At 38.9% G+C, this 23,086-nt stretch overlaps 1 protein-coding gene across 2 annotated transcripts in view; it reads left to right on the forward strand.

Annotated features, from left to right (window-relative positions):
- CDH11 (cadherin 11) overlaps nucleotides 1-23,086 on the forward strand; it is a 111,077-nt gene that overhangs the window by 85,700 nt on the left and 2,291 nt on the right. For both annotated transcript variants that reach the window (XM_048816443.2, XM_048816444.2), the window contains exons 5-12: nucleotides 1,400-1,519; nucleotides 2,048-2,215; nucleotides 5,689-5,876; nucleotides 11,810-12,063; nucleotides 13,053-13,189; nucleotides 13,385-13,506; nucleotides 14,351-14,468; nucleotides 22,767-23,018. In XM_048816443.2, coding sequence (XP_048672400.2) covers nucleotides 1,400-1,519; nucleotides 2,048-2,215; nucleotides 5,689-5,876; nucleotides 11,810-12,063; nucleotides 13,053-13,189; nucleotides 13,385-13,506; nucleotides 14,351-14,468; nucleotides 22,767-23,018 — 1,359 coding nt within the window. The remainder of the gene's footprint in view (nucleotides 1-1,399; nucleotides 1,520-2,047; nucleotides 2,216-5,688; nucleotides 5,877-11,809; nucleotides 12,064-13,052; nucleotides 13,190-13,384; nucleotides 13,507-14,350; nucleotides 14,469-22,766; nucleotides 23,019-23,086) is intronic.

Raw genomic sequence — 23,086 nt, forward strand, 5'->3', positions numbered from 1 at the left:
TGCAAACGTGTACATGCAAGAATACCATTACAACATCAACCAGCTTTCAGAGCTTTCTGTCTTTCAGTGCAGTAATTATGTTTAGGCCCAAACTATTTTTTTAAATAATCAATACAATTATATTCAAAATATGTCAAAAATAACTGTAAATCATTGTTCTTTCTTTGTATAATTCAATAACTAAGTAAGTAAATACAATATCCCACAATCACAAAACATTTATTTTTAAAAAATCTCTTCTAATTAGTAGTTCAAAAAGCTAAAAATAATTCATTTTATTTTAATTATTCTTCCTTCCCACAGCCCCCAGGCTTCTCCCCTTCCCCGAACCTGGCAGCACCCTGTAGCCCCCACACCCCAGTTCAGCACTCCCAGCCTCACCTCTGCTCCTCACAGGGTTCTTCACACATGTCCAGGCCTGGTGGGCAGCAGCAGCGTCCCCTCTTATCTCCCTTTTCCCAGACTTGGGTGGGGGGGGCACTAGGGGGCTCTTCACACCCTTCTGCCCATTCCTAGGCTGGATTTTGCAGGGGGGAGGAGAAGAAACACCGTCCTGTCTGTGTTTCTCACAGGAGGGGAAAGGGAGAAGACAGTTGAGCCACACAGAGCTGCTGGGCTCTTTGCTCCCTCTGCCCCCCCACCTCCCCTCTGAGCATGGTGAGCCCAGATGAGAGACTCTGCCGGCTTCCAGAAGGGCTGAACTTCTGGAATGGGTTGGAGCATCACCAGACGAGCTCCAAACCCCTCTGAAATCACTTGAGATAAAATCATGAGAGTTGGCAATGCTACAAGAATGATGGTTGTAGAATCTCTGCAAGCCTGTATGCGGGTCGAGGAGTGGGGAGGGTTCCCCCAATTGAGAGGGGTCAAACCAAGGTTTGTGGCGCAAGATGTGCAGTGATTTACAGGGCGTATAGTACTCTTCATCTTGGCTGAGCTATGTAATGTAGCTGTAAGCTAGAGCACAGTGCCACTTTACATTTCCCCCTGGTTGAAAGCAGCCAGCCAGAGAAGAGCTCACCCCTGCCTTGGGGATCACTACAAGCAGCATTTCTGTAAGTGTCCTTGTGGAGAGCGTAGCTCCACAAGTACACAGATGAAGGAGGTAGTCTTGGGTGGCTGTATAATGCCCAAGTAGTATAATGTATATTAGGCTGTATAATTTATTGGATGGAGATGACCCATAATCACTGTCATTATTGGTGACTTCCTAGGGCTTGTATTTTCTAAAGCACAAATTGCTAAAGTAGATCTCTGTAATTGGTGAAATGTTTTTGTTTTGTTTTTTTGGAGTGGAAAAAGTCACATAAAACAGGCTTCTCTGTGGTTTGACTGAAAGCACCTCTGTGGCTTTAGCAAACACATTTGCTTTTTAAACATCCTTTCTCTACTTTTTTAGGTACATCAGTTATTCAGGTAACCGCTTCGGATGCTGATGATCCTACCTATGGGAACAGTGCCAAACTGGTTTACAGTATTCTTGAAGGTCAGCCGTACTTTTCCGTGGAAGCACAAACAGGTATGACTGAGCCAGGCTTATTTGTTTGGAACACCATCACTTTTTTGAGTACATTAATATGAATAACTAAATATTTTGGCCCAGATCCTCAGTAGCAGCTATGGGGCAATGCAGTTCATCTTGGGGTGTGCGTACAAATAGCTCTAAGTCACCTTCATTCTCTCCTTCCTCTGCCCGAGCGGTTCAGTAGGGTGGTCCTGTGGCATGTATTAGCATTTAAGAGAGGTATCCCTGAGACAGGACTATTCCCCTCTGTGAGTTGCAACTCTATGAGTTGCAGAGAGATGGTGTAGAAGCTGAAATGCAGGCTCTATGCTGCTAAAGAATTACCCTGTGGTCAGCTGTGTTGCTTTCAGGGCTGCTTTCCCTGCATGGTTTGGTGCATAGTGGCTAGAACCCAAGGGAGACGCTGGGCCATTGTTGCTCTATGCAGCATGTGTGATTCATCTTAAATACACTGTATAATATGCAGGTACCAGTTTTGCATGACTAAAAATATTTGTGTGACATTTTTGCTTGAATGTACAGGTATTATTAGAACTGCTCTTCCCAACATGGACAGAGAAGCTAAGGAAGAATATCATGTTGTAATACAGGCAAAAGATATGGGAGGACACATGGGAGGACTCTCAGGGACAACCAAAGTGACAATTACACTTACTGATGTCAATGACAACCCACCAAAGTTCCCACAGAGTAAGTGACAAGTCCCTTAATACATAACAGTTACTACTAATTATACTTAACACTTATGTAGTGCCTTGTATATTCAAAGAAATAGTAACTAATGGAGTACCACATCAGAAATGTGAGATAGGTAAGTATTATTTTCTGCAGAGTCCTTAAATGTTTTGTCCAGTGCTACAGAGTGAGTCATTTTCAGAGCCAGGATTAGAAGCCAGGGGATTCCTGGCACCACGCTTCATTTTGAAAACCATCTAACCATGTTGAATTATAAACGTACCTATGGTGAGATCAATGTGATGTTGTCTAGACTTTTATGGAAGTGAAGTCCCTGTAATTGAGACAGTTAAAACTAGGCTGGAGAAAGTCCTTGAAAATATATTTTAGGGGAAAGACTTGCACTGCGGCAATGATGGATTAAGATTACTTAATAAGTGTTTTCCAGCTTGAATTTTTAACACTGCAGATGTACAAAAGCCTGCTCAGAAAAAGCAAGCTCCGTTTCACATTCTGTTCAGACTATAACAACATTACCAGAAAAAAAATCTTTGAGAGTCTGTCAAAAATCTGATGGAGAACCAGGAGGAGTTACAAGAACAGATCTTCAAATTCTCACCTCCACTGTGTGTCAGCAGTTTATTCTGTTTTTGGAGATGTACAATATATATGGGGTTTCCACAGTACCTTGGTCTACACCCACTTGTAGGCTCTTGCAGTGAGACTAACACTGTTCTAAAGAAGAGCCAATGTGGCTTTCCCTTATACAGTTCTCTCTATTCATAGCTATTTCCAAGTTGTAGTTTATGATAGTCATTTCTAACTGTGCAAGTCCACTTCTGTCTATTGATAAATATGGGTGAATGGCAGATGATCTATTTGATCTTTTTACCTCAGCTGCATCCTACGCTGTTTAAGGTATTTGTCAGGCAAGAGGTGCTTTCCTTGGCCACAGATGAAAGAGCACTGCACATCCTGCTAACAACTCATGGGTATGCTCTTTCAGCTCTTTGACAGCCCTGGAGCTGAGTGAGGATCACTTTCACTTTCTATTTCATGTATTCTTTCAATTTTAGGGCCTGATGCTGCATCCTTCACTTGTATGTATAGTCCTACTGAAGTCAGGACTGTTCACGTAGCTAAAGATTGTAGGATTGTACCTTTACTCCCTTGTGAATAGTTATATTCACAGGTGGCAGATCAAATAAAATTTAGCTCAATTAAATTTTCTGATTGGTGACAAATAATGCTAGTTACTACAAGTAAAGTGCGTTAGTTTTTAGTTGCCAGGGTAGCTATTTGGTTTTCAGATATATTTTCATCTTATTTAGTTGTTTATTTTAGCTCATTCAAACTTTGGAGCTGGATGGAAGCCCAGGCATGGAGCCTTAAAATTACCCCTATCCTGGAGGGGATTTTCTACCATGTAGGACAAACTGCGCTGAATTGTATTTAAAAAAAAAAGTTTCACTTGTCCAGTAAGAAAAGAAAGATGTTAGATTTGCAGAAGTCTAACAGTTTAACACATTGCATCCATTTGAGGTCCAAGTGACCTTCTGTCAATAGATTGAACTGTTATTGTGAAACCTGCTTTAATTTAGGCTTGTTTGTGACTGGAGTTAGTGTTTCATTTCTATCATATATGCTATTGTGCTTACAATGACTGAAGCAAGTCCACACCTGGTATACCTCCACTGATGTTCCTCAAATGATATTTGAGGGTGGGAGTTAGATTTACCCCATTATATTTTATCTTGCTGGCTGTATGCTTTCCTGGGTTTGTTCATACTATCGGTAATGTAAAGAATTCCAAAGTTGTTAATCGGTATTTAGGGGCAGGCTATGTTATTTAAACTCTGGCTTGCGTTGGAAGGCACCCAGAGATTTGCATTGTGTAAGAAGCTGCAGGAGGACTGTGCCTCAGGAGACAGGATATTGCTTGGAGCCTCCTGGTGCACAGGAGCATTGCTTACGCTGCACCATCCTCACCCTTTCCAGCCATTTGTGGCACTGGGACCCATAGAGGGGATAGTCCCTGAGTTAGGGTGGGAATTTTCCTGTTATTCTCCCCTCTATGGATCTGTACTTAGAATCATAGAATCATAGAATATAAGGGTTGGAAGGGACCCCAGAAGGTCATCTAGTCCAACCCCCTGCTCGAAGCAGGACCAATTCCCAGTTAAATCATCCCAGCCAGGGCTTTGTCAAGCCTGACCTTAAAAACCTCTAAGGAAGGAGATTCTACCACCTCCCTAGGTAACGCATTCCAGTGTTTCACCACCCTCTTAGTGAAAAAGTTTTTCCTAATATCCAATCTAAACCTCCCCCACTGCAGCTTGAGACCATTACTCCTCGTTCTGTCATCTGATACCATTGAGAACAGTCTAGAGCCATCCTCTTTGGAACCCCCTTTCAGGTAGTTGAAAGCAGCTATCAAATCCCCCCTCATTCTTCTCTTCTGCAGGCTGAACAATCCCAGCTCCCTCAGCCTCTCCTCATAACTCATGTGTTCCAGACCCCTAATCATTTTTGTTGCCCTTCGCTGGACTCTCTCCAATTTATCCACATCCTTCTTGAAGTGTGGGGCCCAAAACTGGACACAGTACTCCAGATGAGGCCTCACCAATGTCGAATAGAGGGGAACGATCACGTCCCTCGATCTGCTCGCTATGCCCCTACTTATACATCCCAAAATGCCATTGGCCTTCTTGGCAACAAGGGCACACTGCTGACTCATATCCAGCTTCTCGTCCACTGTCACCCCTAGGTCCTTTTCCGCAGAACTGCTGCCTAGCCATTCGGTCCCTAGTCTGTAGCTGTGCATTGGGTTCTTCCGTCCTAAGTGCAGGACCCTGCACTTATCCTTATTGATAAGGGCCCCACATAGTCGGGCGTGTACTGAATTGTGCTAAATTTCACTACTTTGCAGTGAATGCAATTTCATGTTCCAAGTGAGAACCATGGAAAGCAGCAGATTTATTCTTTTAAGTGCCACAGCAGTTAGATTTTATCCAGTTCCTGTTCTATAATTTGTGGCTTTTGAATGAATGGCAGTTACCCTCCTAGGCTTGTCGCAGTTGAAGTTCATACCATGAATCATTTGAAATGTAATTTTCTCTAGATTTTTGTAATAACATCTCCAGTATGAATTATAACCTTGATGTCACAATAATTTTGCATTCTGATTGTATGATCAGTTGTCCTTTTAACTCCTGCTAGCACACTAGAGGTGAAGGTAGTAATTGGGAAGGTAATTTTATACAGATTAGCAACATGACCGCAGATTTCACTAACGACCTCAATCTCAAAGTAACCTAGACCTTTATAATATAACCATTCCTTCTATGGATAACTCCATTACTGCATGTGGATAATTTGAAAGTTTAAAAATTTGCTCTGCTATTTTTACATGTATAAATGAAACAGGTAATAATACAAATACTTTAAGAAGTAAACTGTGTAATTACAACTGAATGCTTTTTGCCTAGGTGTGTACCAGATGTCAATATCAGAAGCATCCATTCCAGGAGAAGAAGTAGGACGACTGAAGGCCAAAGATCCAGATATTGGAGAAAATGGCTTAGTGACTTACAGCATCATTGATGGAGATGGTGTGGAAATGTTTGAAATTACAACAGATTATGAGACTCAGGAAGGTGTTGTGAAGCTTAAGAAGGTGAGCACTCCTGTCCTTTCAAGCCTATTAATATACACAACATACTTCATTTTCTTTATCACAGAAGATACAATACCAATAGATTATCTAGATACTCAATAGATTTCTCTATGTAAAAGAATAAATGGACACAAATCAGATGTCAAGAATTATAACATTCATAAACCAGTCGGAGAACACTTCAATCTCTCTGGTCACGCAATCTCTCTGGTCACGCAATCACAGATATGAAGGTCGCTATCTTACAACAAAAAAACTTCAAATCCAGATTCCAGCGAGAAACTGCTGAATTGGAATTCATTTGCAAATTGGATACTATTAATTTAGGCTTAAATAGAGACTGGGAGTGGCTAAGTCATTATGCAAGGTAGCCTATTTCCCCTTGTTTTTTCCTACTCCCCCCCCAGACGTTCTGGTTAAACTTGGATTTATGCTGGAAATGGCCCACCTTGATTATCATACACATTGTAAGGAGAGTGGTCAGTTTGGATGAGCTATTACCAGCAGGAGAGTGAGTTTGTGTGTGTATGGGGGTGGAGGGGTGGTGAGAAAACCTGGATTTGTGCTGGAAATGGCCCACCTTGATTATCATGCACATTGTAGGGAGAGTGGTCACTTTGGATGAGCTATTACCAGCAGGAGAGTGAGTTTGTGTGTGTATGGGGGTGAGGGGGGTAGAAAACCTGGATTTGTGCTGGAAATGGCCCACCTTGATTATCATGCACATTGTAGGGAGAGTGGTCACTTTGGATGAGCTATTACCAGCAGGAGAGTGAGTTTGTGTGTGTATGGGGGTGGAGGGGTGGTGAGAAAACCTGGATTTGTGCTGGAAATGGCCCACCTTGATTATCATGCACATTGTAGGGAGAGTGGTCACTTTGGATGAGCTATTACCAGCAGGAGAGTGAGTTTGTGTGTGTATGGGGGTGAGGGGGGTAGAAAACCTGGATTTGTGCTGGAAATGGCCCAACTTGATTATCATACACATTGTAAGGAGAGCGATCACTTTAGATAAGCTATTACCAGCAGAAGAGTGGGGTGGGAGGAGGTATTGTTTCATGGTCTCTGTGTATATAATAAAAAGAAAAGGAGTACTTGTGGCACCTTAGAGACTAACCAATTTATTTGAGCATGAGCTTTCGTGAGCTACAGCTCACGAAAGCTCATGCTCAAATAAATTGGTTAGTCTCTAAGGTGCCACAAGTACTCCTTTTCTTTTTGCTAATACAGACTAACACGGCTGTTACTCTGAAACCTGTCAATAGATTACTGTTCATGTTAAAATTACGGTAAATGCAATTGTATATAATTTTGGTTATGAAGCTGTGATTAACTCTGAGCTCCCATTTTACTGTTCTCTGATAATGCCTAGAGCCAAAATGGAAAGAAGTAACTGAATGGAAAGCAGTACTACAAAAAACCTCTATAGTGGGTTTATTAATATAAAGTGAAGAAATTATTATATATTCTTTAGCAGCATTCTGTACTGATCTACCACTTGAGAAATCAACACCTTTCACTCTTCAAAGCATACTGAGAATTACTGCAGAAATAAATGATGGGATTGCTTTAGTTGTTTTAATCAAGCATTCATTTTCAAGTTGGTAGTGTCATAAGAATTTTAAGATAATGTGCAAAGTATCAAGGATTTGCCTGTATTTCTGTTAAAAGAAATCATTTAAAATATCAATATTGCTTCCCTCTCATTCTACCTAGATAGAAAGAAAAGGATAAAGTGGTATGCAAGTAAGAATAGAAAGTCAAATAGAAAAATGTTATATTCCCATCAAGGGATTCTGCCATTTGACTAGCTAAGATAATTTCAAATGGCTTGTGCCCACAATTCAAAAACAGTTTCCTTGTATTACATTGCTGATGCCACTGCACATAGAACAATGAACACCTGATAGCAAGTCATGATGAAATGCAACAGCCTCAACTTCATTAGTAACAAATCCTTGCACAACACCCAAACCTAGCAAACACTCCCTGTAGTTTTAATTTATACCTAGATAACCCCAGGTCATTTTCTGTGCCCACTACATTACCAATGAGAGTGAGGTCTCAAATATGGACCATGGCATCATTGCTCTCCTCCAACACATGGGTAAGAGGAGACTGTGCACGTGCACAAGTGAGGCTAAACACTAAGGACACAAGGTGGGTGAGGTAACGTCTTTTATTGGACCAACTTCTGTTGGTGAGAGTGACAAGCTTTTGACCTTACACAGAGCTCTTCTTCAGGTCAGAGCTCTGTGTAAGCTCGAAAGCCTCTCTCGCTCACCAACAGAAGTTGGTCCAACAAAAGATATTACTCTCACCCACCTTGTCTCTCTAATGTCCTGGAACCTACATGGCTTCAACAATACTGGTAAATACCACGCACATTCCTCTTCACTCTAGGGTATGAAGTCTGAAGTCCCTTATTTACTCACTCTTTTATTCTCAAAACAAAGGGTAAAATTGGGGTGTGGTGTGTGTGGACAATGGGCATTTTTGAGGCGATATGGGCTTAAGTGTGATCCTCTGCGTTCATGAGGCACTTTGCTACTTTACTTGGGAGCGGGGGGTGGGGGGACAAGAAGCAGCATCTCATTAGTTGGGGATCATATTCCATGAACTCCCTGTTTTGCTTTTCACCTTTTGTTTTCTTCACCGTGCACCTATGCTGTGCTAGATCAAACCCCAAATGTCTGCTTTGTGTAGGAAGAATTGAGCAGTTATCTACAGAATATTTCTTACCTCTGACCCAATCCTAGGTCAATTTCATGAGGGACTTGAGTAACATTCCTTCACCCTGGAACTTTTCCCAAAATGGGTACATTGATCAGGGAGAAGGGGCTCTTGTAAATATTGCCATGACACAGAAGTGCCAGCACAATAAAGTCTCAGCTATAACAAGAGTATGCACTTGTTAGAAAATCAGTTAACCACTAGTACAGCAACACTGTCATAATACTGCATCACAAAGTGCATACCTGTAATCAAACAAACAAGCACACACACACAAAACGCAAATAAATCAACACCCTGTTTTATTTATGTATACAATTTCCTGTCTCTCAAGCCAATACAAAATGTATAGGGCTCACTCCTGTGATGTGAGGAACAGTCCTGTGATTTGCTGAGTGCTCTCAACTCCTGCTACCTTCAGTGGAAGTTGAGGGTGCTCATCACCTCACAGGAGGTGCTCAGCATTTAGCAAAGGATCAGGCCCATAAAGACTGATGCGTGACTTTATTTCTAATGCCAGAGAGGAAGCAGATCTGAAATCCCTCTCCCCACCATTCCTGTACCCAACCTTCTAGTTAATGGAATTTAACCCCATGCTTTGGGCCTACCAGTCTTGAAGAGTCTCTCTATGATCCCAGTCAAGCAGGACTCAGTCAGGGGTGTTTGCATATCCATAGTCCATACTGAGATAATGAAACATATATGTACAGACACACACACATATATACACATACAGTGAGAGAGGTACAAAGTTAACGTCACTAAATATATGGATAACAATATTGGTTGATACTGATAGCTGAATATGAACATATTGATTACCTTGGTATGCTACTTTTTTCAAAAGTGAGCATCCTTATAGAAATCCTATTCTCTACTCTGCTCTCATGTATGATCTCAAATGCTGCAGAACTTATGCAGTATATTTCTAATACATCAGATGACATCGTTGGAAGTGCATTGACAACATTTTAGTACAAATGTACATTTCCTTTTTTCCTCATAGATGACTGTATATAAGCTAACATGTATATCTGTCATTTTCTGATTATAACATCTCTTCAGAATTAACCATTCTAATTTTTTTTCAAACAACTTCTGTGGTTTTTATCTGATTATCACCTCATTTCTGATAGTCTAATTAAGTCTTTGTCATTTGGATAAAAAGACTGTAGGTTTTTTTGACAAGCAGCATATTAGATACGTATACGGCCCCTTTTACCATGCTATCTGAGTGTCTCACAGTCTTCCATGTATTATCCCCAGAGCACCCTGTGGTAACACAACTGTCCTCATTTTACAGATAGGGAACTGATACACAGAATGCTAAGAGACTAGCACAAGTTCACACAGAAAGTCTGTAGTAGAGCAGGGAATTGACCCTGATTCTCTTAAATCACAGACTAGCACCCGCACCATGGGCCCATCCTTCCTCGCTCTGCTGGTTAAGATCTATTCACCATGTTCTAAGGAGGATACTGTGCATTTTGATGTGGTTCTCCCATTTTGGGTCTTAACCTCTGTTTGTGGGATCCATGTTCTTTGATTTGAACATGTGGGAGAGGTGCAGATCTTCTCCTGGTCTGTTGGTAAAGGTTATCCCTATCTATTTCTTGGAGATGGTTCTTTGCTTTTGAGATGGTGAAGCAGTCACTGCTCAGAATACTGGCAGTTATTGCACTGCTGTGATGTTTTTTGATTGCTCATTGTTTTAATAGTTCGTCAATAACTGAGTTTGTACTCCTTTTATTGCAGTAGCTGGTATGTTATCACTGCCTGCAGTCCATTCTATGCTGTTAGCATAGTTTGATAGCCATAGTTGGCACCTGTCTCTCAGACATTTAAGGACATACCATATTCTGGCTTACGATACTGAAGCATTGCAATCTCTCTGTCAGTGACAAATTGCAGGTACACCATAGTTAGGATCAGTCATCTGAAACATGGAGAATAATTCCTACCTCACAGGCTGTGGTGAGGCTTATTCCCTTCATATTGCTAAAGTGCTCAGAAATCCTTGGATGGAAGACCTATAGAAGTTGAAAGAATAATCTTCACACTTTCCTCACCATTGTGTGTATAATATTTATTCATTAATTGTTATTTCCTGTTTACTTTTTGAAAAGTTGTTGTTCAGTAGATGAGTTAGAAAGACACTATGCCAAATACAAGTGTAATTCTATTACAATACTAATCATCAATTTGAACTCACATAATTTATTCACTATGTCATATGACTCACATCAACCTCTCTTTCCTTCATATGGGCCAGATCCTGAGCCTTGCTATGGCCATTGGGTGCCAGCTCACCACCACACAGTGTCCATAAATCCGACACATCCAACTTCTGGAGGATTCTTCCACAGTGAGGAAATTCCTAGCTGGTGTGGGGCCACAACAGCACCTCCTATGCTATCCTCTGACTTTAATGTATGAACATAGAAGGCATGTCTCAAGTAAAAGGGCCAGTTCTGGATCTTTGATTCAGCCCCTAGTGCAGGCATAGTCAATAGGTGGATCATGGGCCAAAGGGGGATTTTGAACATACCATAAAATCCTTTTATTTACTTCTTCTTATTAATTATTATTATTATATTATTTTATCTTGAGTCTGGACCTTGACTGAGAAATTTGGACCTTGACAAAAAATAATTGATCACCCCTCCCCTAAAGTAGGCCCCCTTCCAACTGTCCCCAAGGGACTTCCTGCTAGCTGGGGATAGGCAGAGCGCAGCATGCTCCAGACACATCCCTTCCTTACTGCTCCTTGCCCCAACATGCTCTCTGTGTTGGGGCTCTAGTTGGAGTAGCAGCAGGGACTCCCTGCTGCTGGAGGACTCCCCAGCTGATGAGATGTGGGTGGTTTCCTAAGCAGTACAACAGGCACAGGGCATGGTAGGGAATCTGGCCCAGTATGTTGAGTTTTTTTCTCTTCTGTAGATGTAGTGGGTAGCGCCTCACTTTGCGTATTTAGCACATTTTGAAGGCCTCAGACTTTTGAGTCTTTGCATATTAAGTGCTATGCACATATCTGGTTTATAGGGATTCTGCTATCACAATCTAAGGAACTAGCGATCACAATCTAAGGAACTAGCTATCACAATCTAAGGAACTAGCTATCACAATCTAAGGAACTAGCTTTTACATTTCAGTGTTGTTGGCACTGTACAACTGATGCATCATCCTCTTATTTCTTACAGCTCCTAGATTTTGAAACCAAAAAGTCCTACAGCCTGAAGGTAGAGGCAGCCAATGTACATATTGATCCTAAGTTCATCAGCAATGGACCATTCAAGGATACTGTAACTGTAAAGGTAGCAGTTGAGGATGCTGATGAGCCACCCATATTTTTAGCACCAAGTTATATTCTTGAAGTACAAGAGAACGCGGCAGCTGGTGCTGTTGTTGGGAGAGTACATGCCAAAGACCCTGATGCTGCAAATAATGCTATAAGGTACACTTTATTAATCTAGTCCTATTGTTTATATGGAGATAAACAAGGTAACTTTTTAGTTAATATGATGTAATGGTACCTAGTCAATTATTTTCTTTTATTTGCATGTATCTTTTCATAGCTATTCATTTTGCACATTTTCTCATGTTTAGGACATATTTAATGTACAATTTGTTATAGCTATGTCTGTCTGCATACCAACTCACATTGGTCACTATTTACAAGGTATATTTACTACAATATTATCAAAGACATAAATTTTTCAATAAAGTTAGAATAGAAATAGTGTGGTTACTATTGTCAACTGTTAACTTTTTTGACAACCACTATGTGTCTTTGCATATATGTACATACACATACACATATATACACATACAGTGAGAGAGGTATAAAGTAGCATTTGCTGTGTGTTTTTTCTGGTGTCATCTTGCTACTATTAACTAAGATATGAAGCTATTTAAAATGCTTTGTTGTCATAACATATGCTCCAAATAGTTGCAAAGTGGAGGTCTGAAAGCCATAGTAAAACAGATTGTTGTATAAGAATAAAGAGACGTTTAGTAAAGCAATTAATAATTTTAAATAATCTAGGAAATGATAAATTCTATAATGCTCTAAGTGTTCTGAAAATTAAAAGAAATAAATATGGAACAGGTGGAAAATATAAATATCCCCATACAAATTACAGGAATTTAGACACTTTTCAAAGGTTATCATTTAAGGTCTTCAAAGAATAGATGCTTTTATTATCTATACTATATAAGAACTTGAGAATGCAAAATGCCTCTGCTACATAGATATTAATAAATAATGGAAATATATTTCCATTAAAAAGTTGCTTGATAAATTCCATTAATATGTCCATCTTGTAAACATGCTACTGAAAAACTATATTAACATAATATGAAAATATACCATTGAACAAACACTGAAATATCAGGCTGCAAAGTAATTCTTTTGTCTAATACCCAATTTTCATCTCCTTCAAGGTATTCAATTGATCGTCACACTGACCTTGAAAGATATTTTAGTATCAATCTAGAAGATGGTTATATTAAGACCATAAAAACTCTGGATAGGGAAGAAATTGCTTGGCATAACATCTCTGTCTGTGCAAATGAAGTCCGTAAGTATTCCTCAGAGGATTTCAACTCGGTGATATAAATACTATACTCCTCACATTGTTTATGTGGGGTATAACAGCTGGAATAATAAAAAACAGGAATAATTTGTTTTTGGTTGTTTCTTTTTTTAACTTTAATAAAAATATTACAGCTTTGTTTTGTCTCCATTTTGTTGTGTTTTTCACTTATTCTTATAGACAAAGAATATCAGAAAGTCAAAGTTCCTGTAGCAATTAAGGTCCTTGATGTCAATGACAATGCTCCAAAATTTGCATCAACCTATGAAGCATTTATTTGTGAAAATGCTCAGAGCAACCAGGTATCCTCTGTTTGTTACATTCCTCTAATAGGGGAAGTTCTTTATTCCTGGGTTGGAGCTCAGTTTTGTATGGAAGTTGGAAGCTGGGTTGCTATTTTTAAGTTTGGGCAAAAGTGCCTAGGGCAACTAGAGAGGCACTTCTTTGTATTTGACATCAAAATTGAAATAAATTAATGTGTGGGTGCACACATATACACACACACTACATTTCAAGGTTTGAGTTTTGGCTGGCCATGGCCACAGGTGTATACCAGCAAACTTACAGTAGAAGCAAGGGTAGAAGTTAGTTTTTGCAATCATGGGCACACGTCAAATATTGGAGAGACACTCTGTTTTCTATGACAGGAAGCATAGAGTGGTGCTTACAAGGTGTAGCCCACAAATGTATCCATTCATACCCTGTGTATGTATTATCCTAGTGCAGATTATTTCTACTGCTAGGAGTAGCTTGTGCAAAGGATTACCTCAAATTAGGAGTATCAATTATTTTATTAACACTACTTTTGTTGTCTATATGTTTCCAGTTTGGGGGAGGGTGGGAGAATGAGGTTATGCTGTTTCCTCAGACCTGCCCACATTTGAGCTCAATATATATGTATATATATGTGTGTGTGTGTGTATGTATATATATATAAACATTTGCATTGACTAAATATAGTAACAGAAATAGTTGTCTGTTTGAGCTTTATACCCATTGTATATTTATGAGAATAAATGATGTTTTTTTCTTTCTTTTCCCTTTGGCTCTCAAAATTAACAATATTGAAAAAAAAACATATTTGAATGCAATATATTATGTACCAAACAAAGGCATATTTGTTTACAAGCTACCTTTCTTTTACAGCCATTTATTACAATTACTGCTGATGACAAGGATGATGCAGCCAATGGACCAAGATTTATCTTCAGTTTGCCACCTGAAATTGTTCACAATCCAAATTTTACGCTCAGAGACAACAGAGGTTTGTATCAAGGTTCGCCATATATTAGTGTTCAGAGCAGCGAAAGTAGAAAACATAAGGGTATTATAATTTTATAGAGCAGTATTTTCATTAACTGTGACTGACTGCTTTTGAGAGTTTTGCAAAAAAAGCAGAAAATATAACTGATAGAGACATTCTTTGGAATAATTTAGTGCATGTTCACTGGCCTTCAGATTCATAAACATATTTTGTAAATTACATGATACTTTATATCATAAATGCATTGGCATTACAGCCACAAGAACAAGCAATAAACAGAAGATTCACAATTCTACTTAGTTAAAGGTAATAGGTAGTCCACAACTTTAGGAATTCACTGTGACTCATACTGGGCTCGGCATGGGCCCTAGGTTCAGTTGTGGGGGAGGGTATCGGTTGATGTTTTGGATTCAGTTGTGTTTGTCAATTTGTGGATGTCTTGGGCTTTAAATATGGGTAAAAACCCTGCCACTGCAAGCTTGTCTGGGGGGAGGGGAGTGCAGATCCAGTTTTTCAGTCTGATTCATTATCTAGATGAGGACCAGTCACAAAATCCAGCTTCTACTTCCAACCTCCAATGCACAAAATGTGGGATGTTTTTGTATCCACATTAGCCACAATAAGATGAGAGAAATCCTCAGGAGCCAGATATTAGTAACCTATTCTTTCCACAATCCCACATAATCTCCCAGTGTGACACCATCAGTCCTGGACTAGCAATGTGACCCCTAACAAACACTCCATGGGAAGGTTGTGGAAGGAGGGGAGAGAGAAACAGAACAAAGGCACATCCAGTCTCTATAAATATCTCTATGCTAATTGCTTAATTACAATAGTGCACAGAGCATAATACATTTGTAATAATAAGTATTTAGCAAATTCATTTTAACATGGTAATTTCCTTGTAAAAGCAAAATTGTTCAAACTTACAGGAAACTGTTTATTAAAAATGAGCTTTAATACTTGAGAAGAAACTTGCTTGTTTCCCAAATTCTGATCTCAATTGCACTGATTAAATGATGAAGTGAGCAGAATTACTCCAGATTGACATCAGGATAAAAGAGAACAGAGTCTGATTACTTACATCCAACATGAACTTTTTATCTCAAATGTTATAATATTTACAAAACTTCCTGTATTATTTTGGCATGATTTCTTCCTTTCTGAACACTGAAGAAAAAGATGAGTACTATCAGAACTCCCTGGCCAAATTTCTGATGCATTTTTTTAAAAGTAATATGAATATCTACATCTAGGTTCCTCAACATAGCAATTGTAAACTCAAATGAAGTGGGTAAAGGACCCCATAGAAAGTTGTATTTACTTTCCTTTATTTAAAAAAGGCAAGAAAAAAAAGAGCATACAATTAGTTTGAAGCATATATTTTAAAGAAAAAATAAGTAAATCAATAAAAAGAAAATGAAAATGTGCTCTTTTCCTTCTAGGCTATGTTTCACCATGAAAGATATTTTAGGGGCAGTATATCAACCAAGGCTAGAGTGCATAGAAAGATAATGAATTAGCCTTTCACCTTGGGAGACCAAGCTTCAAACTAAGATTAGTAGTGAATTTGGTAATATCAGCTAAATCTCTAATGGATATTAGTGTGTATCAGAAACCCACCACACAGTTTGGCACCATTTGGTATAACTTGCAGTCTATTCAAGAGAGGTTCAGGACTAATATTGCAGGGGCATCCCATGTCAGAGATACATTGAAACAGCTTCAGGAGGAAGTTAGCATAGTCTCTGGTTTGAGCCAGTTCTATTAGTCCTTCATTTCTACAAGCATCAAAGTAATCTTTCTTTCTTTCCTTTTTTTTTCCTTTTAATGAAAAAGTTATCCCAGATAAATAAGGGTTTTATAATGGAAATGCAGATAGTCCACTGAATACTGTACCTTTATATGACACCACTGCAATACATTATTTCAACAAGACAATGATGTTTTAGGTCACTTGAATCTCTGTTCATATACTTCTATTATAGAAAGGATACATAGTATAATGAAATCCTTCCTTCATTTTACTTTTTCATACTTTACTGTCTCTCCATCATTTTCATACATTCCTTAATTTATTCATGTAAATTTTATAAGACAAATTGAACAGAATGGTTAATTTAACTCTTTTCTGATTAAAAAAGGTGAAGTTAGAGATGAAAGTGAAAAACTTAAAATTGTACTTCTGGATAGTAAACCTTTTCAAAGTGTGTTACAATTTGCAAATCAAATAACTTATGTAATCATTTAAAATTTCTTTTTTCATTTGTAAATCAGAGTAATCTTTGTATCATGCCACCTCTTTCACAGGGAATTGCTAGTTTCAAAGAAAAAATGGCTTTATTAACTTTGGAGAACAGTTAATGAAAACTCCAATGTTTAGGTCTATCACAGAACTTTAAAGTGAATACAGTCCTATAATTATCGTTTAATACAGTTTCTTTCTACTGACTCCAAAAAGTAATTACATATTGCAGTAATCCAGAAAAAAGTAATCACATTCTACATCCCATTAAAAGCCTTCTGTGTTACCAAGTTTTTCAGCTCAGGCTATTTTCCATAGAAAACATGAGATAATGGGGTATCTCATGCTGTGATACAGCATCAAATTACTTTTGCTCTGAGTGTTTACTTATATTATACCATGTAAATAAACAATACTTTATTTTCCCAGACTGTGTATATGTTTGGTGGCCAATCCTACTTCCGCTGAAGTCAGTGTGTGTTTAGAGATTGACTTCAAAAAGAGCAGTAGCCAGTCCGTGATATTTTAAAAAGAAAAAAAAGTGACAGATTATTAATAGACGTGTTTCCTTATTTTAATCCCAGCTCCATCCTGCATTGAGGTACTGTTAGGCAGAGTTTCACCCTGTGCAGAGTCAAGCACAAAGCCAGCTGGTCTGAAACTGGTGCATTGGCCTTATGTTGGGCCCTTTAGACGTGGGGGAATTTCCTCTTAATGCTTGCCACTGATGGGATATAATGTTCTGGAATGTACAAATATAAGATACGACTTTTGGAAGACTCATGGTCCAGTTCTGCTGCCACAGAAGGAGGTGGCTACCTCCCTTTTATTTCAATGGCAACATGCTCTGATCTTCAGTGCCACATGTCTGATCAATGGGTTTTGAGGCCCTCAGTAATAGACATGGGCTCCAGTGCAATTCTCCTTTGTTTCTTACCATGGAATTTTACTCAGTAATAATCACTGCCTGATACAGATTCTAGGCAATTACAACCAGAAGTCTGTTTGGTCTTCCCTGCTCTGTCAACACTTTCACCTCTGGTGCAGCACTCGCAATACTCACTCTGCAATAAGCTTCTGTTATCAAACTATTTGCATTTCTGGGTGTGCATATAAACAACATAATAGAAACCAAGCAACAGCTACCTTCATGGAGAAAGAAATTTCGAAAGCTTTGGTAAGACCGCAAGAAGCAAAGAAGAAAATCAAAAATGGAAAAATAAATATTGGTGGATATGGTAAAATTTTATCTGTGAATGCCCGCCATTTCATAAAGAGCATTGGTGATCTATTCACCTGAAGTAATATCTAGCTAGAGGGATTCTCCAGAGAATAACAACTGGAAAAATGAAAACATATATGTTCCAGAATGGACTGCAAAGATATTTGGGATGGATGTTTTCCTCCTTCTGTAATGTGTTGTGGCACATTCTAGTCCTTCAAATTGCCAGCCAAGCAGCTGCAATATGGTTCTTGCAGAATGAGTAAAGAATCCAACTTTAACCTGGCATGGATATTTAACGTCTGTTTCTCGTCCTAATACCATTTACTCGGATTACAGTTAGGCTCTGTTTTAGAATCAAAGAGCATGAAAATGATGAAAAAGCAAGGATGAAACTATTACACTGGATTATATGTTACCTTTATCCTGAGAGGTTAAGGTTTTGTTGTCTCCTTTGGACATTATATTGTTTCTGGATATTAGAGTTGGTCACAAGTAGAGCAGAGGAAGAAGTGACTGGTAGTGGACTTCATAATATTTCACATGGTGTTTTTGAGTGGCTTTCCTTTTTGTCTGTTAAAAAAATATTTAAAAGAGCATCAGAGTTTTCCTAAATCCCTAGTGTGTGGCTCCCAGTATAGTTTTGAAAACTATTTTGATGAGGCATTACTGTATCTTTGAGTTATTTTAAGCATTCACTCAATTCTTTTATGAAATTTGCAAATTCCAAATCTTTGCTTTTGATCACTGGTCAAATATGGAAAAACATAAGATTGCCTAAATTGTCTGAAACATTGTTTGTTTTCTGCTAATAAGAAGTAACTAAGTCTAAACAATTCACATTATGACATACTAGGGAAAGGAGATTTAGGCTTGCTTGGGGTTAGGCAGATCTGTTTGGTAATTAAATTGTTGTGATCTTGGCATTAGGTAATCAAATCAGAAAAGTAATGAGACAATCAGGTGTTATCAGTTGTCAGAGTTTTGATTGTCCACAGGGTACCATTTTGGCATTTGTTCAGGTTGGAAGCAGGGCTCTTAAAGTCTCTACTGTCCTGTTTCTGGAATCTTGGGACAACTGCATCCACTGAAGGAGAGGTACCCCCTCTTGCCTCCCCCCGCCCCATCCATCGGTCTGCAAGCTCTTTCACCATGAAGATGATCTGACATCTTGTGATCTTTTATTTGGTTGCTTGAGAAGAATTGGACTATTATTCCTAGTGTGGAAAATACTGTACATTAGACTAAATATTAGTTGATACTTTTTTAGACTAAAAAATGTAAAAAGGAGTTAAACAAGGCTGATACACATCGGATGCCACATTTCAACTGACAGCAAATTGTTATGACCACATTCTAACCCCATGAAATTTTAAGACTATTACACAGACACTGCCACTAATAAAATGATAAAGTGTAAATATTTTGCAGCACTAATGAGCTCTGAAATGGATTAAACAGTATCTAGCAAAGCTACGAATACTAAAAAAAATCAGACCTTGTATTTGTACGTCTTTGTTCATGATTTTCTTCTTTGACAGGGTAACTGTGGATAGGTGCAATATGGTGGACATAATATACATGGACTTTAGCAAGGCTTTTGACACAGTCCCACAGGACATTCTGAAAAGAAAGCTGCAGAAATATGGGCTTGGTGGAACTACCATTAAGTGGATACATAATTGGTTAGACAACCCTAAACAATGAGTAACTATTAATGGAATGATAGCAGATTGGAAGTGGGGTTCCACAGGGATCTATTCTGGGTCTGGTGTTGTTTAGTATCTTTGTTAATGTCCTGGATGTAGGAATAGAGAGCATACTGATTAGATTTGCAAATGACACAAGGATAGATGGGGTTGCCAACATTTTAGATGATAGAGTTAAAATCAAAGGGATCTTTATAAATTGGATAACTGGGCTCAGACAACAAAGTGAAATTCAACACATACAAATGTAAGGTGCTACACTTCAGGAAGAAAAATGAAACGTACAAATACAGAATGGGGGATAGCTGGCTTGGCAGCAGCACTGCTGAGAAGACTTTGGGAGTTTTGATGGATCACAGCCTCAACATGAGTCAACAGTGTGATGCTGTTGCAAAAAGGGCAAATGCAATGTTGAGTTGCATTAACACAAGCATAGTGTGCAAGTCATAGGAGGTGGTAATACCACTCTGTTCGGTGCTGGTTAGGCCTCAGCTGGAGTACTGTGTCCAATTTTGGTCACCAATGTATAGAAAGGATGTAGAGAAACCGGAAAGGATCCAGGGGCGAGTGACAAAGATGATCAGAGGGATGGAATGCAAGCCGCATGAGCAAAGACTGAAGGAGCTGTGTATGTTTAGTTTGGAGAAGAGCAGATTCATGGGGGACATGATAGTGGTCTTCAAATACTAAAAAGGCTGCTGCTCCTTTGTAGAGGGCAGGACGAGAGGCAATGGGTTCAAACTATAGCATAGAAGATTTAGATTAAAGCTGAGGAAAAACTTTCTAACAGTAAGAACTGTAGGACAGGGGAACAGACTGCCTAGGGAAGTCATGGAATCTCCTTCACTGAAGGTTTTCAAAAGGAGTCCGTATTAGCCATCTGTCTTGGATGGTTTAGACACAACAAATCCTGCATCTTGGCAGAGTGTTAAACTATATGACCCTTGTGGTTCCTTCTATCCCTGTGGGTCGATGATTCTATGATCTTCTCCGTCTCAAGCAAAACATTACCGCCCAGTTACTGTCAAAATTCAAAACTATCGTGCTGTTTTGTAATACAGTCAGATTTCCAGAGATCTGGGGTGAAGTCCATATTAGGTCCAGATATGTCCCTAACCTCCCACATATTCCAGCATATCCACCAGGTTTGGGGTGGCAGCAAACATTGTTCAGCACATGGGACAATGTGGGGAGATTTCCACAGGGAAATCCTCGTGGAGATTTTTTTTCCAAAATGTCCCCCTGCATGGGCTTTGAATGTAGGAGGCAAGATTCTGCCCCATTAGGTCTAATTTATTCACAGGTTTCTCTGGAAATAACATTGGTCAGATCATTAAAAGAAGTGTTATGAATCACATTATTCTGGAATTTATGCAGAGTTTTCAGTAGGAAAAGGATTTGTACCACCCTGCTGAATCCCAAAGCAGCAGCAAAATGGATGGCATAGAAGGTGACTAACCTGTCCTGATTAAAAAAGAAGACTAAAAGAATCATCCTATTTTCATTTTTCTTTCCTTTTGGAAAAGTGAGAAACAGAAAGTGAAGATGTTTGGATAAAGTGAGAGCTGAGTTGAACATTAACCAAACCAAACTTTTCCGGGGATCTGAAAAAGCTGGATAAAATTTCTCCTTCCACTCACCTCAGTGTTTTTGAGTTTTGAGTGTCCTGGGTCTGGCAGCCCAAGAAATGCCAGAGAGAAGCACTGTTCTTGTTTTTCATAGTATTTCCAGTCTGAGCAGAAACAGGAAACACTGGAAAACTCATCACAAGGCCTCCTTTTACATACTCTCCTGCCTAATTTTTTTGTCCTAAGGAATTTGAATAAACATCCAAACACTTATCCAAACTGAAACTTGGATAAAGAGGAAAGTAAGAAGCAAGTTTTCAGTGTAATGTATGGCTTCAAACCCACTTAAAATTGTTAATTTTTAGCATCATTGTGTAATTCACTGTGTGTGTTCAAGCATTTTATAGGGGGCCTGGCTCAGCAATCAAGTCGCACTCCCCATCAGTACCTGGCCCAAGCGGGGAAACTAATGATCCAAGCAGTAGACCAAATTCAGTGATGAACCTTGGTCACGTGCCACCCAAGGCACGGTGCACATACACTAAGAAGCATCTTATATCAATATACACTTTCAAGATTTCTGGTTACTGGGATCAGAGTGCTGAGGAGATGTTTATTGTCAAAATATTGTTTACTTAAATATGTTCTAGTGAAATGGCCATGTGGAGTATCAGGGACCAATTCTGCCATGAGATATTGTGTGCATATTCCTTTGATTTCAGTGGGAATTGCACTCCTATAAGAATATCTTTGGGCAAAAACTTTATAAAATCTAATCTTCATAATTCTGTAAGGTGATAGCCTGAGTACAAAGGACCTGATACTAAGTTCACGGATTAGCTTTGGGTCAGGCTCAGAATTAGCATAGGTACAATGTCAAGGCCTAATTCTACAGATGTTTACTACTTGGCACAGTACTGTGAATTGCCCAGTGGGGTCCATTATGGCTACTCTTTATACTGAGCACCACGGCCAGCAGTAATTGTTTGTATGATCGGATCCTTTTTTTTTTTTTTTTTTTTGGTCATGAATGCTGTTTTTAGCAAGTACTCACTGTTGCAGAAAACATGTGAATTGCTGATGTATATGTTCCTAATAATCTAAGCATTCAGCAGTATCTGCAACCTCTTTTAAATTGTCATAAATACTCTTGCCTTATAAGTAAATGGTTTGATTTTCCTTTTGGCGCTCTGTTCCCTTATGATAGACCATTAAAAGGTGAACACAGATATACAGAAATTGTAAATGAGAGTAAATTTAAGCAGGAAAATAAATGTGAAATGCAACCAAAAAAGGCTGGGTGTGTATTGTACTCTTTGTATTCCGTATCACACCCTAGAATAACTGAAATAAATAGGGCAGTACCGTATATAGGAACAATGATATTTAATTTTGCATGTGTCATTAGAAATGGAACAATCAATTTACTGCATATAAATACAGCATTAAAACAGTCAAAGCAATTGTAGCAAAATGCAGTTTCTCAATATTTATGAAGAAGATGAGTCTGAGAAGAAATTGGGTGATTAAAGATTGTCTTGTTTGTTTAAACAGATAATACAGTGAGTATTCTTGTTAGACGTGGCGGCTTTAGTCGACAAAAGCAGGATTTATACCTTCTTCCTATTGTAATAAGTGACGGTGGAATCCCTCCAATGAGCAGCACCAATACCCTCACTATTCGAGTCTGTGGCTGTGACAGCAATGGTTCCTTGCTCTCATGTAATGCTGAAGCTTACATCCTCAATGCGGGACTTAGCACTGGAGCTTTAATTGCCATTCTCGCTTGCATTGTGATTTTGTTAGGTAAGGAAATTCCCTACCTGTTTATCTGCTTTTGATTATATTGAATGTTAACCCTAACTTGGCCACAT

The sequence above is a fragment of the Caretta caretta genome, chromosome 12 (assembly GCF_965140235.1).
Source record: "Caretta caretta isolate rCarCar2 chromosome 12, rCarCar1.hap1, whole genome shotgun sequence".
NCBI classification, from domain to species: Eukaryota; Metazoa; Chordata; order Testudines; family Cheloniidae; genus Caretta; species Caretta caretta.